General features: G+C 41.7%; 1 protein-coding gene across 1 annotated transcript in view; it reads left to right on the top strand.

Moving 5' to 3' along the window:
* Positions 1-15,195, top strand: part of grin2ca (glutamate receptor, ionotropic, N-methyl D-aspartate 2Ca) — a 138,926-nt gene that overhangs the window by 42,528 nt on the left and 81,203 nt on the right. Inside the window, exon 2 of the mRNA XM_061981447.1 lies at positions 131-572. Coding sequence (XP_061837431.1) covers positions 147-572 — 426 coding nt within the window. The 5' untranslated portion in view covers positions 131-146. The remainder of the gene's footprint in view (positions 1-130; positions 573-15,195) is intronic.

The following is a 15,195-nucleotide window of genomic DNA, read 5'->3' as shown; positions in this document are numbered from 1 at the left end:
CAGCACTATGACACTAAAATAAGCAGTCTGGATTAGTGTGTATTTGCACAACACAATAGAGCAATTTCTGTGTATCTAATGGCAATTCCCTCTTTTGACCCCTCACCCCCAACTCTGACCCCTCCTCCAGGCAGTAGGTGACTGAGATGGGCGTTCGTTTAGGCTGCTTGAGCGACTCCTTGTGGTGGCCGCCAGTGCTGCTGCTGCTCTTCAGTGCCGCCCCCCGGTGTTCAGGCCGGCCATTTGGGATCCCCACGCCCGCGGTGAACGTGGCGGTGGTATTCAGTGGCTCCACCTACCAGACAGAGATCAAAGGGCGGCTAAGTCGGGAGAACTTCATGGACCTGCCACTGGAAGTGAACCCCATCACTGTGCTGGTGAACAACACCAACCCACGAGCGCTGCTCACTCGCATCTGCGACACTCTCTCCACCAACCGCGTCCATGGCGTGGTGTTTGAGGACAACGTCGGCTCGGAGGCCGTGGCCCAAATCTTGGACTTCATTTCCACTCAGACAGGCGTGCCCATTGTGGGGATCAGTGGAGGCTCTGCTGTCGTCCTGCCTTACAAGGTTAGAATGAGGAGAGGACCCTACCAACTACACTATTTCACGTTGTGTATACCCATCCTTCCAAACATATCACAATTCAGGAAAATCTCTCCAAAATATCATAATCCAATTTTTACAGAGCACCAGTGTGTGAACTTAAATTACACTTTTCCAAAGTACAACTCAGACAGCCACCACTGGGGACAGTTGGGTCAAATGAACACTAGTTCTAGTGTAGCTGCCTGACTGTGTTTCTAACTCAAATCTCTGTGCTGTCCTTTGATAAACGTAACCTTAAACCTTTAGAGGAAACCAAAACTTAACTTGACTGACACATCATGAAACGCTTCAGTGAATTTAAAAGTTTTATTTAGTCTGAACAAGATTGCTGAGGTTCCCCTGATGTTTGTTCCATCAGTGGAGGCCTGACTTTCATTAATCTCGCTGTCAGGTTAGTTTTCTGTTTTGTAGGAATGTCAAACGATGAAAACATTCAATCACGAATAATTGCATTTTGACAGTGGTCAACGCATAATTAATTGCGATAATCACAAATAAATACAATATATTTACCGTAATTTCCGGACCATATGGCGCACCGGATTATAAAGCACACTGCCGATGGTCTATTTTTGATCTTTTTCCATTTATAAGGCGCACCGGATTATAGGGCGCATTAAAGGAGTCATATTAATATTATTTTTTTCTAAATGTAAACACTTCCTTGTGGTCTACATAAAATGTAATGGTGGTTCTTTATCGAAATGTTGCATGGATTATATTTTTACAGATCATCTTCAAGCCGCTTTTTGACAGTTGCTTCCGGATGCGCCATTTTGTGGGCGGTCTTATTTACATGGCAGCGTATTCTCCCCTTCATCTTTGTTGTAGCGGTGTAGCGTGCAACGACGGGAATGGAAGAAGTGTCAAAAGATGGAGTTAATGAAATTCAGACATTACTTAAATCAATAACGGAGCAGCATCTCTTCATCCGGAAACAACACCACCGGAAATGTGTCCCGTGAAAAAACATCCGACCGGAACTCTCTAATAACTAAAGTTCCTTGGGTGAATCATGTAAACTCACTACACCGGTATGTTTTAGCGCTTTCATGGCGAGTTTACTGACAGATATAAGTAAGAGCTTTACACGACTTTATATTAGAAATGGCAACAGTGGAGGATGAATGTCGCATAACAACAATATAGAGAAAAAGAAGAAGCTTATCGACTACGGTGTCAGAACGGACTACAAAGGCAGACGCACACAATTTTCAGGATCTATGCAGATCCCAAATACAGATGAGCAGATACCAGAAGGTAAGAAAAGTTACTTTTGCATAATATTGCGAACCAAAACGCCAGATAATAGGTTTTACCTTATACACACACCATAATAATACTCATATGTTGAAGCACATCAAGCGGTGCCGCTTCATAGCTTACCGAAGTCGTACTAAAACATTTTAATAGATTTTTGAGCGCCGTGTGTAATGTTCTATATTTTAAAGGGAACATATAAAATGTTGGTGTTGTTTACTTGAGTCATAATGTCATTATAGTGCAGCCTACAATTATCTCTTATGTTTGACTGCCATCTACTGGTCATACTTATCATTACACCATGTGCCAAATAAAACAGCTTTGAGGTGGGTAAGCTCAACCAAACTTATTCCTTACATTAGGCGAACCGGGTAAAAAGGCGCACTGTTGAGTTTAGAGGAAAATATATATATATATATATATATATATATATATATATATATTATTTTTTTTTTTTTTTTTTTTTTTTATGTCCTGTCCAGCTTCTCAGGCAAATCATATAGTTGATGTAGATGCCCATGTCGGCTGTTCAGATTTACTTTACAAAAGAGAAGTGTAGGATACTTCTCTTGTTGCCTTATTTGTATTTGACTTTATTAAATGTATTTATATTATCATTTAGTGCAGCCGGGCCGGAGCAGGAGGGGATAGAAAGAGAAAAAAAAAAGAAGACAGAGGGGGAAATTGTGGGGACAAGAGGGGGATTAGACAGAGAGACAAAAACAACAACAGCAAACAACAACAACAACAACAATAGAGCAACATCAGCAAACATGACATGCACAAACATGATGGCAAAAGCAATAGCAAACAAGCAGCCAGCGAAAAATGAAAAATAATACAGAAATGACAATGAGCATTATTACACTACAAATGGATCAATACAAATACCAATAGAAATAGCGCTATTGATAATGAACAATACCAATAATTTACCTTTATTATCAACAATACAGTTGTTTAAATGCAACAATACATATACGTAATGATAACTTGAGATACGAAAGAATGCAGAAAAATGGAGGGGGAGAAAGAGAAGCAACCTACATTAACCTTGTAGATTGTTATAGTCACAATAGGTTAAGCTTTGTCAGTGTGCCATGTGTTACACCCAGTTTACCCTAGGGCAACAACGTTAATATATGTTTGATGAAACGTGATTATGTGCATGAGTGTAAGTATGCATATGTACTTGTATATGTACAGAATGTGTATATGTGTTTGTACAATGAATGTATATGTACAGAATGTGTATATGTGTTTGTACAGTGAATGTATATGTACAGTATGTGTATGTGTATGTTTGTATATTGAATGTGCGTGTGGATGTACGAATATTTTAAGTGTGCCTTATAGTCCAGAAAACACAGTATCTTAAATAAGTGTACCTTAGATCATGTTCAAGTTTGTATTACTATCAACAGGGATTGGACAATTAATTTGCTTTATGAAAATGTTTTGGGGTTTTTTAAACAGGATCCTTTTGCATAAACACACACACACACACACACACACACACACACACACACACACACACACACACACACACACACACACACAAACATACTCTCTCACACATACTTACATTTTCTGTGACGAACTTTAAAAACAAACCTACTGTAAAAGACAATATAAGAAATCGCTGTATTGTGCATGTAGGCGTGGTGCCTCCTCAGTCTTCATGACAGTCAGGGCATGTTATCGGTGTGCAATATTGATCGGTCGCTCAATTGGGGCTGTTAACACCCTTTTGGCAATTTCTGTGGAAAGTTTGTTGGATGTAGTTGTTCGTTGTGGACTTTTTAGTGTGGTCTGCTCCTGTTGGAGGAAGTGGGGCTTCTCTGCATTGTTGATTTAGGACACGACATGTACCGTTGATGACTCGACGGAAGATGCAGATGGCTTTGGTCTTGTCGGGAGAGCTGATGGGTCTTGTGAGGCTAGCCTGGCCATTCAGTGTGTCATTTCTTTTGTCTAATTTCTCTTTGGTGTGTGTTACCTCTTGCGACAGTGGTTCCGGTTTATTTTCATTGGTATGGTGTGGGCCGACAGTCACAAATGACACATGATTTGCTGTTGAAGCAAATTAGTGTTGACTCATTATTACGTTAACTTTGACACCCTAATGTTTTGTATCGTAAATATTGAGCTATCTGCCAAAAACTGAGTGATAATGTCAATGATAAATACAACCTTTAACGCAGAAATCAACACCTTGATCTGCAGCTGCAATAAAGCCACAGCTCATTTTTCTTGCTAATCATCACAGGTCCACTCAGTGCTAATTAGCAAAGTCAAACTGGACATTATTCAAACAGACCGCTACAATCTGTCATCTTGACATGACTTTGCATGAGCTTCAGAACATTTTAGAGTGAAGATGCTCAATGTATAAAATGTGTAGAACATCTGTTTTAAGACATCGTACCAAACCTATTGTATGTAGCTGTGAAATACTTATAAAAATGTATTTTAAAATGTAGGTTAGAAGGTTCAACAGCAATCACTGAAGTATACATGGAAAAGTGAGAAAGCTCAGTTTGAGAGTGAAGCTGTAATCCTTTCAGTCGCTCACATTTCAGGTCTTCAGTCAAGGCTGGAGCTCAACCACATTCTGACAAAGTCATGTGTGGTCGACATTTGCCAATACAGTTGTACCTTCGGTGTCATAGATAATCCTCTCCACAAGGTTCAATCAAAACCAAACCGTCGGAAAACCAGAGACATGTTTTAACTAAACAAACCCAAAAACGTGAACACAAAACACATGTAGTAGAGAAAAATCTTAGTTTCACATGCAGAATACAATGGCATATAAATGATGAATGAAATGGATAAATAAACATTAAACATCACTTTTACCTTTATTGAAGACTCTTTAGTCCAATGGTGAAATATTTTGAAGACGCCCTCAAAGGAAAAATAAGTAGAGAGACCCTAGGGGCAGCTTTAGGAAGTGGCTATTTGGGCTCAAGTCCGGGATGTTTTCTCAAAAATCCCAAATCTGAATCAGAAGTAATGTGCAGAACCAGAATCTAAGAGAGGCAGCAGCTGCATAAAGTACCCTGCATACAGCATACCTGAGCCTACCCTGAAGAAGATGTGTTCAGTATCCCCAATAATGCAAAGACTGCAAACTTGGATATTTGGACGTTTTTCAACAAAAAGTACCGCAACAGATTGACACCACCAGTTGTGATGAAACGGATGATGATTCTGGTTTGTGTTAAAGATTATTCTGCTGGTTTGCTACATTCTCGATTGTGCCATATAAAGAAAGTGAATAATAGCAAGATAATGCTACGTAAATGTTTACATTGTTATGGATTATTGGAAAATAATTATTTTACTTAAAGCATGCTTAGTGTAATTTTGGTGCTTTCTGTCTGATTGAATTTGGTCAAAATTTGAAAATTTAGATGCTGCTTCATTTTCTAAAAGAGCACCAAATGTTTGCACAAGCTAAAAAAAAATCCATCACTCATGAAGGAAAAGAAAAAAGGAAGAAAAAGAAAAAGAAAAAAGAAAAGAAAAGAAAAATTAAGAAGAGGAGGAAAAACAAGAAGAGGAGGAAGAAGAAGAGGAAGCAGAAGAAGAAGAAGACGCAGAGGAAGCAGTAGAAGAAGAAAAAGAAGAAGAAGACGAAAAAGAAGAAGAACACGAAGAAGAAGAAGCTCTGTCATTACACAAGTACAACAACATTTTATTTACAGCACAAACCCGTTCAAAAGACAAACATACATTGTACAGGGTAACAGAACAGGAACATTGATGAGAAAAAGGTGAACGCAGAGGAGGGAGAGGGAGTAAAAAAAAAAAAAAGTCAAACAAACTGGGCTCATCTTGATTTTCTTCAATCTTAAATCCGCCTCTGACAGGGACTTAGTCACCAACGTCTGGGATTCTTAGGATACTTCATGCCACTGAATGATAAGCGGACAAATGGACTAGGTTATTATGCGCAATGTTTGGTCGTACCATAACTGGCTATATGATAACCAGGGTAAACTTTTGGGGAAATTTTCCTCAATCATGAAATCACATGAAAAGTTGAGCATATGAAAACGGAGTTACCATTGCAGTTTGTTCCAAATGAGCTTGCGTGGCTCAGAAGTTTACAATGTTGTTGGCTTTTGTCATATGTACGATTACAGCTGCAGATGATGTAGTGAATAAGATCAAGACATGGCAAGGGACTGCATTTAGCTGGTTTTGGTTTAATTCAATTGTGCTGATTAGATTTGCTTCACGTCTGCTAGACCCCGATATGCATATTTGTTCGGTTTTGTCTTCTAATACTCCGAATTACTGTACATCACCTCATTTTCAGTGTGAGAATGTAAGACACTCTTTAAGAAAGTATTACCACTTGGCTGCTTTAGTTTGTTAGAAATGGAACATTGTGTCTACCTCCTGAGGCGTCGTGACATTGGGCGAGCTTGTCCTCATCCTGGCCTCTCAGGGGTGATGCTGCTCAGCCATTAATGCTTGCCATTTCTCACCTAGACCCTTAACACTACTCCTTCAGGTGCATCACCTCAACTCTGTCAGACTACATTAGCGCATGAACACGTGTATTAAGAAATGGGCCCGGTGAAAAAGATGGCTGTTGAGATGAAATAGAAGTGCTCATCAAATCAAATCAAATCAAATCAACTTTATTTATAAAGCACATTTAAAATTTACCACAGGGGTAGCCAAAGTGCTGTACAATGAGCAGGTTAAAAGATAAAACAAGTACCGAGCAAACAAAACACAACACAAACAGAACACGATAAAAAATAAATAATTAAAATAGAATTAATAAAAACATAAAAACATAAAAACAGGATCACAGCAGGTGTATTATGGGGCGCCATTGCAGGATGGATATCACTCAGTGTTAAAAGCCATGGAATAAAAGTATGTTTTTAAGAGAGATTTAAAAACAGGAAGAGAGGAGGCTTGTCTAACACTCAGGGGTAGGTCGTTCCAGAGCTTGGGAGCAGCAACGGCGAAAGCTCTGTCACCTCTAAGCTTCAGCCTTGTGTCAGGGACCGTCAACAGCAGCTGATCGGCTGATCTTAAGGATCGGGTGGGGCAGTAAGGCTGAAGGAGGTCGGAGAGATAGGTTGGCGCGAGGTTGTTTAGACATTTAAAAACAAATAAAAGGAGTTTAAAATGTATTCGGAAACGCACAGGGAGCCAGTGAAGGGACGCTAAAATAGGGGTGATGTGCTCACGTCTGCGGGTCTGTGTTAGCAGACGAGCAGCAGAGTTCTGCACGAGCTGCAGGCGGGCGAGGGAGGCCTGGCTAATGCCAACATACAGGGCATTACAGTAATCAAGACGAGTCGAGATAAAAGCGTGGATTAATTTCTCAAGATCATGTCTTGATAGAAGCGGTTTCACTTTCGCTATTTGGCGTAATTGATAAAAGCTTTTTTGAACGACGCTGCTGATTTGTTTTTCGAATTTAAAATCTGAGTCAAACTTTACCCCCAGGTTTGTGACAGAGTCGCTGAGATACGGGGTCAGAGTGCCGAGGTCAACGTTGGGGGAGGGAGAGCGACTTGGACCGAACAACATAACTTTTGTTTTGTCTTCATTTAGGCTCAGGAAGTTAACTGAAAGCCAGACTTTGATGTCGTGCAGGCAGTCAATAAGACTTTGAACCGTGTTATTTTGTGCCATGGGAAAATAAATCTGGCAATCATCGGCATAAAAATGAAATGCAATACTGTACTTCCTAAAAATAGAACCAAGGGGGAGAAGGTAAAGCGCAAATAAAATTGGGGCAAGGATTGAGCCCTGGGGGACCCCATGTGGTAAAGGAGCTGTGGACGACATAAAACTGTCTACTTTTACACAAAAACTCCTCATCAGTAATCAGCCAAAGAGGGAAGCTTGTAGCATACATATTTATCATGTGGAAATACATTAACAGCTCTTAACGGGGTGGGAGTGCAGGTGCATTCTTGAAATTAAGCCAGGTGACCATAGTTTTGTCTTGCATCTTTATTAAGTGGTATCTATGCAATAATGACGGTTTGGTATGTAGCTTGGTTTTAGGGTACGGATGCATGATAACTATATGTTGAACGAGAACTGCACTGTTTTTATTAATTTGCCTGTCGTTCACAATCCTTATGAGAGACAAGAACACGTCTTTTTTTTTTAGGATTTTAAAGATGATAAAAAATGCTTGGAAGATGCGGTTAGTGGGAGTCACCGTTGTAGCCTTCAAAGCTCTCTAAAACAACTTCAAAACAGATATTTTATATATACACTGCAAGTTTATATATAATGTAGTAACAGACACATTCATAACAATATGTAATATGTTCAATATATATCATGTTTTGGTCATTTTCTTCACTCATTGATTTCTGTTTCAATAGCAGCGCACCTCCGACATCTGGCAACAAATGTGTGTTCCTACTTCCGGCAACAAACGCGAGTGTGTTTTCTAATAATGGCAGACTTGGTAACAGACAACGAAGACAACTATTTTTGGACAAATGAGGATTTCTGAAATAAGCAGGGGTGTCCATGGTAAAGTTGCTTGGATGGCAACATATGTTGCTCCAAAACCTGTATGTACCTTTCAGCATTATGGCGCCTTCACAGATGTGTAAGTTACCCATGTCTTGGGCACTAATACACCCCCATACCATCACAGATGCTGGCTTTTCAACTTTGCGCCTATAACAATCCGGATGGTTCTTTTCCTCTTTGGTCCGGAGGACACGACGTCTACAGTTTCCAAAAACAATTTGAAATGTGGACTCGTCAGACCACAGAACACTTTTCCACTTTGTATCAGTCCATCTTAGATGAGCTCAGGCCCAGCGAAGGCGACGGCGTTTCTGGGTGTTGTTGATAAACGGTTTTCGCCTTGCATAGGAGAGTTTTAACTTCCACTTACAGATGTAGCGACCAACTGAAGTTACTGACAGTGGGTTTCTGAAGTGTTCCTGAGCCCATGTGGTGATATCCTTTACACACTGATGTCGCTTGTTGATGCGGTACAGCCTGAGGGATCGAAGGTCACGGGCTTAGCTGCTTAGTGCAGTGATTTCTCCAGATTCTGTGAACCCTTTGATGATATTACGGACCGTAGATGGTGAAATCCCTAAATTCCTTGTAATAGCTGGTTGAGAAAGGTTTTTCTTAAACTGTTCAACAATTTGCTCATGCATTTGTTGACAAAGTGGTGACCCTCGCCCCATCCTTGTTTGTGAATGACTGAGCATTTCATGGAATCTACTTTTATACCCAATCATGGCACCCACCTGTTCCCAATTTGCCTGTTCACCTGTGGGTTGTTGAAAATAAGTGTTTGATGAGCATTCCTCAACTTTATCAGTATTTATTGCCACCTTTCCCAACTTCTTTGTCACGTGTTGCTGGCATCAAATTCTAAAGTTAATGATTATTTGCAAAAAAAAAATTTTTTTATCAGTTTGAACATCAAATATGTTGTCTTTGTAGCATATTCAACTGAATATGGGTTGAAAATGATTTGCAAATCATTCCATCCATCCATCCATCTTCTTCCGCTTATCCGAGGTCGGGTCGCGGGGGCAGCAGCCTAAGCAGGGAAGCCCAGACTTCCCTCTCCCCAGCCACTTCGTCCAGCTCCTCCCGGGGGATCCCGAGGCGTTCCCAGGCCAGCCGGGAGACATAGTCTTCCCAACGTGTCCTGGGTCTTCCTCGTGGCCTCCTACCGGTCGGACATGTCCTAAACACCTCCTTAGGGAGGCGCTCGGGTGGCATCCTGACCAGATGCCCGAACCACCTCATCTGGCTCCTCTCGATGCGGAGGAGCAGCGGCTTTACTTTGAGCTCCCCCCGGATGACAGAGCTTCTCACCCTATCTCTAAGGGAGAGCCCCGCCACCCGGCGGAGGAAACTCATTTCGGCCGCTTGTACCCGTGATCTTGTCCTTTCGGTCATAACCCAAAGCTCATGACCATAGGTGAGGATGGGAACGTAGATCGACCGGTAAATTGAGAGCTTTGCCTTCCGGCTCAGCTCCTTCTTCACCACAACGGATCGATACAGCGTCCGCATTACTGAAGACGCCGCACCGATCCGCCTGTCGATCTCACGATCCACTCTTCCCTCACTCGTGAACAAGACTCCGAGGTACTTGAACTCCTCCACTTGGGGCAAGATCTCCTCCCCAACCCGGAGATGGCAAATCATTGTATTCCGTTTATATTTACATCTAACACAATTTCCCAACTCATATGGAAACGGGGTTTGTACTACTGAATGCCACTGTAGTTTGAATATGTACAAACTTTTAAAGCAGACGTTTACTGTACTCCGTCACCCGTTTACTCGACTCTTGGTCAAATACAGAGCTTGTCCACAGTTTCACAATCTGGGTTTCTTCCATCTTTGCGAGCGATGGCGAGCAATGAGTGAGTCGTGTGTCTGCTCCCGGTTGCCGGGTGGGATCCGTGTGACGTGGGCCGCAAAGGAAGGTGGTGCCAGGGCGCTTCATGCTGTGTGGCGGAGGCAGACATATGTCGCAGCAAAGAGCGTCCGCCAGAAGTCACTCCTAACAGAGCGAGGTGGAGATGGCTACGCTTCAGTCATGTGACCACGGGGCACGCCAGTTAACGTTGCACATCTCCATTTATTCATAGCTCTGTCCAGCTTTTCATTGTGCTTTTGCACTGTTGAAGCCAACTGATATCAATCTCTGCTTTCCTTTAGCTTTTTGGATGCAGTCCTAGTCTATTAATAGAACATGTGAGACTTTCAAGTCACCTTCAGCTAAATTAAAGTGTTTTAGAACAGGTAAACATATGGCCCCTGTTAAGACTTATACAAGAGTGCTGGCTGAGCAACGTGAACAACACTACCCCCCAAACAGCAGTTTAGAGATCACCGCTGCTTTGTGCTCATGTCCAATTCTCATCAGGTCCGACGCCCACTAATATCCGTCTGCAAAGCTTCATATACAATTGGATATTTTGATAACTAAATGTTGGAGGTGCAAGCTGAAGTTGCCTGCGGGGGCGATCAAAGTTTGTGCATCAAATAAAGAGTTCCTGTGGACGTTTTACAGCTGTGAACGTAATCTGAGCCTGGAGAAGCTAAGCTCTCCACTCAATGGCTTTAATCTTCTTTAGGACTGTGGACTATTACAGTGAGCTTCTGTGGAAGTACATCTCACTGTAGGAATATGGAATTATACTCCAACTCTAATTCTGTGTGTACTATTAGGGTCCTGATTGAAATCTTAATCGATTTGATTAGAGTCCTTTACATCCCTTGAGATGGACAAGAAGCCGGCAACTTGCAGTTACGTAGCAGTATGCAAATCTTTAGCCTCCTTGGTGTGGCTCTCTTCAAATTAGACATTTTTAACATTGGAGTGTGGCAAATGTGCGTTTTTGAAAAGAGTTCTACAATTTTCAACAGTCTGTGAGGCCGTGAATGTGACTGCACAAGAGAGACATTGGCTTCTAAAGTGTCCAACTCTTGCAGTAAGCTAACAAAATGAGAAAAGTCTTGACTTGGTGGAAGCAGTTTCAGGTAATGGAAAAGCCCCACAGCAGTAACAGTTCTTGTAAGCTACGCACACAAACACACAGGCTATGTCCAAATGTGGCGTCTACGGCCTTAAATGTTGTGCATTTGCTGTCCAAATCCATCCATCCATCCATCCATCTTCTTCCGCTTATCCGAGGTCGGGTCGCGGGGGCAGCAGCCTAAGCAGGGAAGCCCAGACTTCCCTCTCCCCAGCCACTTCGTCCAGCTCCTCCCGGGGAATCCCGAGGCGTTCCCAGGCCAGCCGGGAGACATAGTCTTCCCAACGTGTCCTGGGTCTTCCTCGTGGCCTCCTACCGGTCGGACATGCCCTAAACACCTCCTTAGGGAGGCGCTCGGGTGGCATCCTGACCAGATGCCCGAGCCACCTCATCTGGCTCCTCTCGATGTGGAGGAGCAGCGGCTTTACTTTGAGCTCCCCCCGGATGGCAGAGCTTCTCACCCTATCTCTAAGGGAGAGCCCCGCCACCCGGCGGAGGAAACTCATTTCGGCCGCTTGTACCCGTGATCTTGTCCTTTCGGTCATAACCCAAAGCTCATGACCATAGGTGAGGATGGGAACGTAGCTCGACCGGTAAATTGAGAGCTTTGCCTTTAGGCTCAGCTCCTTCTTCACCACAACGGATCGATACAGCGTCCGCATTACTGAAGACGCCGCACCGATCCGCCTGTCGATCTCACGATCCACTCTTCCCTCACTCGTGAACAAGACTCCGAGGTACTTGAACTCCTCCACTTTGGGCAAGATCTCCTCCCCAACCCGGAGATGGCACTCCACCCTTTTCCGGGCGAGAACCATGGACTCGGACTTGGAGGTGCTGATTCTCATCCCAGTCGCTTCACACTCAGCTGCGAACCGATCCAGTGAGAGCTGAAGATCCTGGCCAGATGAAGCCATCAGGACCAAATCATCTGCAAAAAGCAGAGACCTAATCCTGCAGTCACCAAACCGGATCCCCTCAACGCCTTGACTGCGCCTAGAAATTCTGTCCATAAAAGTTATGAACAGAATCGGTGACAAAGGGCAGCCTTGGCGGAGTCCAACCCTCACTGGAAACGTGTCCGACTTACTACCGGCAATGCGGACCAAGCTCTGACACTGACTGTCCAAATCCAAATCCTTAAAATGTGGTGTCATACGTCGTCATTGAATATAAGTGTGCATTCAGACGTCCAACTGTTTTTTGACTATCAATAACCCATTTCAGTCTATATTCCTGACACATGTCAAAGTCACACAGGCCACCAAAATAGCTGTCCAAGGCTAAAATAAGCTTGTGACACTGGTGTTTGTGTTCTTTGTGAAAACTTGGAAGTTTTAGTTTGGTTGAAATACTGTATATCCACCCACTTTATTTATCTAAAACAGTCACGTATCATGTTCTTCGATACATCTGCATGCTCAACAACTGACAAAATAATTTATATTTCAAACAAAAATAACCTGATTAAAAAAGGCTGGGCGATATGGCTGAAAACTGTATCACGATATAAGTGTTTTATATCTGTTGATATCGATCATTAATATTTTTATGACCAATCAAAAATAAGGACCAGGAGAAAAATATATGAAATGTTAACATATTTACTTAAAATGTAATCTTCCTCTGATAATAATCCCTTCAACTATCAAGGCAGAACGAAAAGGAAATGTCAACACAACCATGAAAAACAATCAATGGAAACAAAATTCTAAAACCACATAGTACTAGTGATATAATATAAAATCACAAAGTACGAGTGTAATTGAAAAACAAGTTGACCTTGTATGCTGAATTACGTTTCATTGTATCCATTAAAAATACGCAAAGTATGTGAAAATATCATCAAAACATCACATAATGCCACAATTTTAGACAACCATTTTAAATATTCTGCTCCAAATGTCTTTGGCAATTACAGTAGAATTGGGGTCGGATGACGTCACGGTGGGAACGCTTCTGCACTCTGACCATATCATCAGATCAAAAATATGAAACAATTAGAAAGAGATGTGCTATCATTCACAATGCTTGTGTGAGACAAGAACAAGTATTTTTCTTTTGTTATGCTTTATAAGTCGTACATAATTTAAAAAAATAAAAAGTCTGCTAACAATTGAGTCAATAGGGGCTCTCTATTCCGCCCACAAACCCCTTAAAAAAAAAACATCTACAACCTGTCAACAATACTCTTTATACATATCGTGACCTGAACATTAACCCAATATTATCAATATTGTTATTACAAGCGCTAATGCAGACAAACAATTTGTTAGCAGCGCATTGGTAACAGAGAGCTATCTAGCCAGCCGGTGTTCTGTTGCATCGCGTCTCGGCTCGTCAAAGTTATTCTCGATTATAAATTAATGCCTTGCATCTGGATGGTGGGAGGATTTAGCCATAAATCTAGGTGTTTTTCATCTGTGGCATATACTTGGAAATGGAGACAAATTAGCATCTATACTTGGAAATGGAGACAAAGACAACAACCAAAGACAGACGATGTCTGCAGGCAGCAACTTTTCCTTTTAACCCTTAGTGTGGATTATGATTTAATCTTCATCTAAATGGGAAGATATGAATATCCTTTCAGTTGTCATCAAAGTGAGAGCAGACGTTGTACAGTAAGTGATTGTTTTATTATGTTCTTAGTTTGTATTTCTTGTTTAGCACTTAGCAATACTGCTACATGATGCTATAGTGTTTCGTTTAAACTGGATCTGTTTAGCACACAGCTTCTAAAACTTGTCGCTCACCCTCCCTATATTCAGGCTAAAAAATTGGCTCGGGACTCTCCGTGAGATTTAAACTATTTTGATCATATCTATTTGCTCGCAACCTTAGTGAGTTTTGGTGGTTATTAATCAGATATATATAGTTTTAAAATAGAGGTAACTTGTTTTTCCATTATACTGGTACTTTTAAATGAACGTGCAAAAATAAGGAATATGTAAGAAATGCTTCATAAAGTGTAACAAAATAGTGCAAAGGGTGTAAATGTAAACATAGACAAACCTGAGAAGAACTATTTTCTGCAGGTTTCGTACCAGATAGTAAAGCTCTGCTCTAAAGGGTGGGTGCAGCTAAGGTGTTGTGGTATTACCGGTCTTGGTGGGGACAAGCGCCTTGCATCATTTACAGACCACACGGGTCTGACAACGGTTCATTTAAAAAATCCCCAAAAAACTGCCATACTCTCCAGGTGCCTTTTCCTGTTTCAATCACAATTATTCGCTCTCTGCAGCACTCATTGTTGCTTTGTCTCCTCAGTCAATGCAAAGAATCAACCGCGAGACAACAAGATGATGCAAGCAAACTTTACAGTCGACACTGTTACCTGATTGGCTGCTGGCATGTCACTCCCACTGATCAGTGATCACTTCCTGCGTTGCTTTGTTCATGCAACTAATCTTGCTTTGCAACTTCCGGTTTCTTCCGACAAAGAACGCATCCTTCATTGATATCTATTACTTGTCTATCGTGATATATATTCATATGGTTTTGTCGCCCAGCCGTCCCTCTGATATCTTAAGCGGTCACTTTTTAGCAATACTACGCCTGAAAATGTTTTATTTTTTTTGTTTTATATAGACTGATGCTTATAATAATATCATGACATGTTTTCCTATGCCGCCGAGCTCTACCAGCTCTTGTAGGTTAACATTTGTGCTCAATCTCAAGTGCACTGTGCATTTAAAGTATACCTCTTTAAAAGGCAATCAATCACTGATACTCAAATTTAAAATCACATTGTTTGTGACCATTAGGCGTTGACATGGCGTTTCCAAGAA

This window comes from Nerophis lumbriciformis, linkage group LG24 (assembly GCF_033978685.3).
Source record: "Nerophis lumbriciformis linkage group LG24, RoL_Nlum_v2.1, whole genome shotgun sequence".
NCBI classification, from domain to species: Eukaryota; Metazoa; Chordata; class Actinopteri; order Syngnathiformes; family Syngnathidae; genus Nerophis; species Nerophis lumbriciformis.
This window is presented reverse-complemented; position numbering and strand designations above follow the sequence as displayed.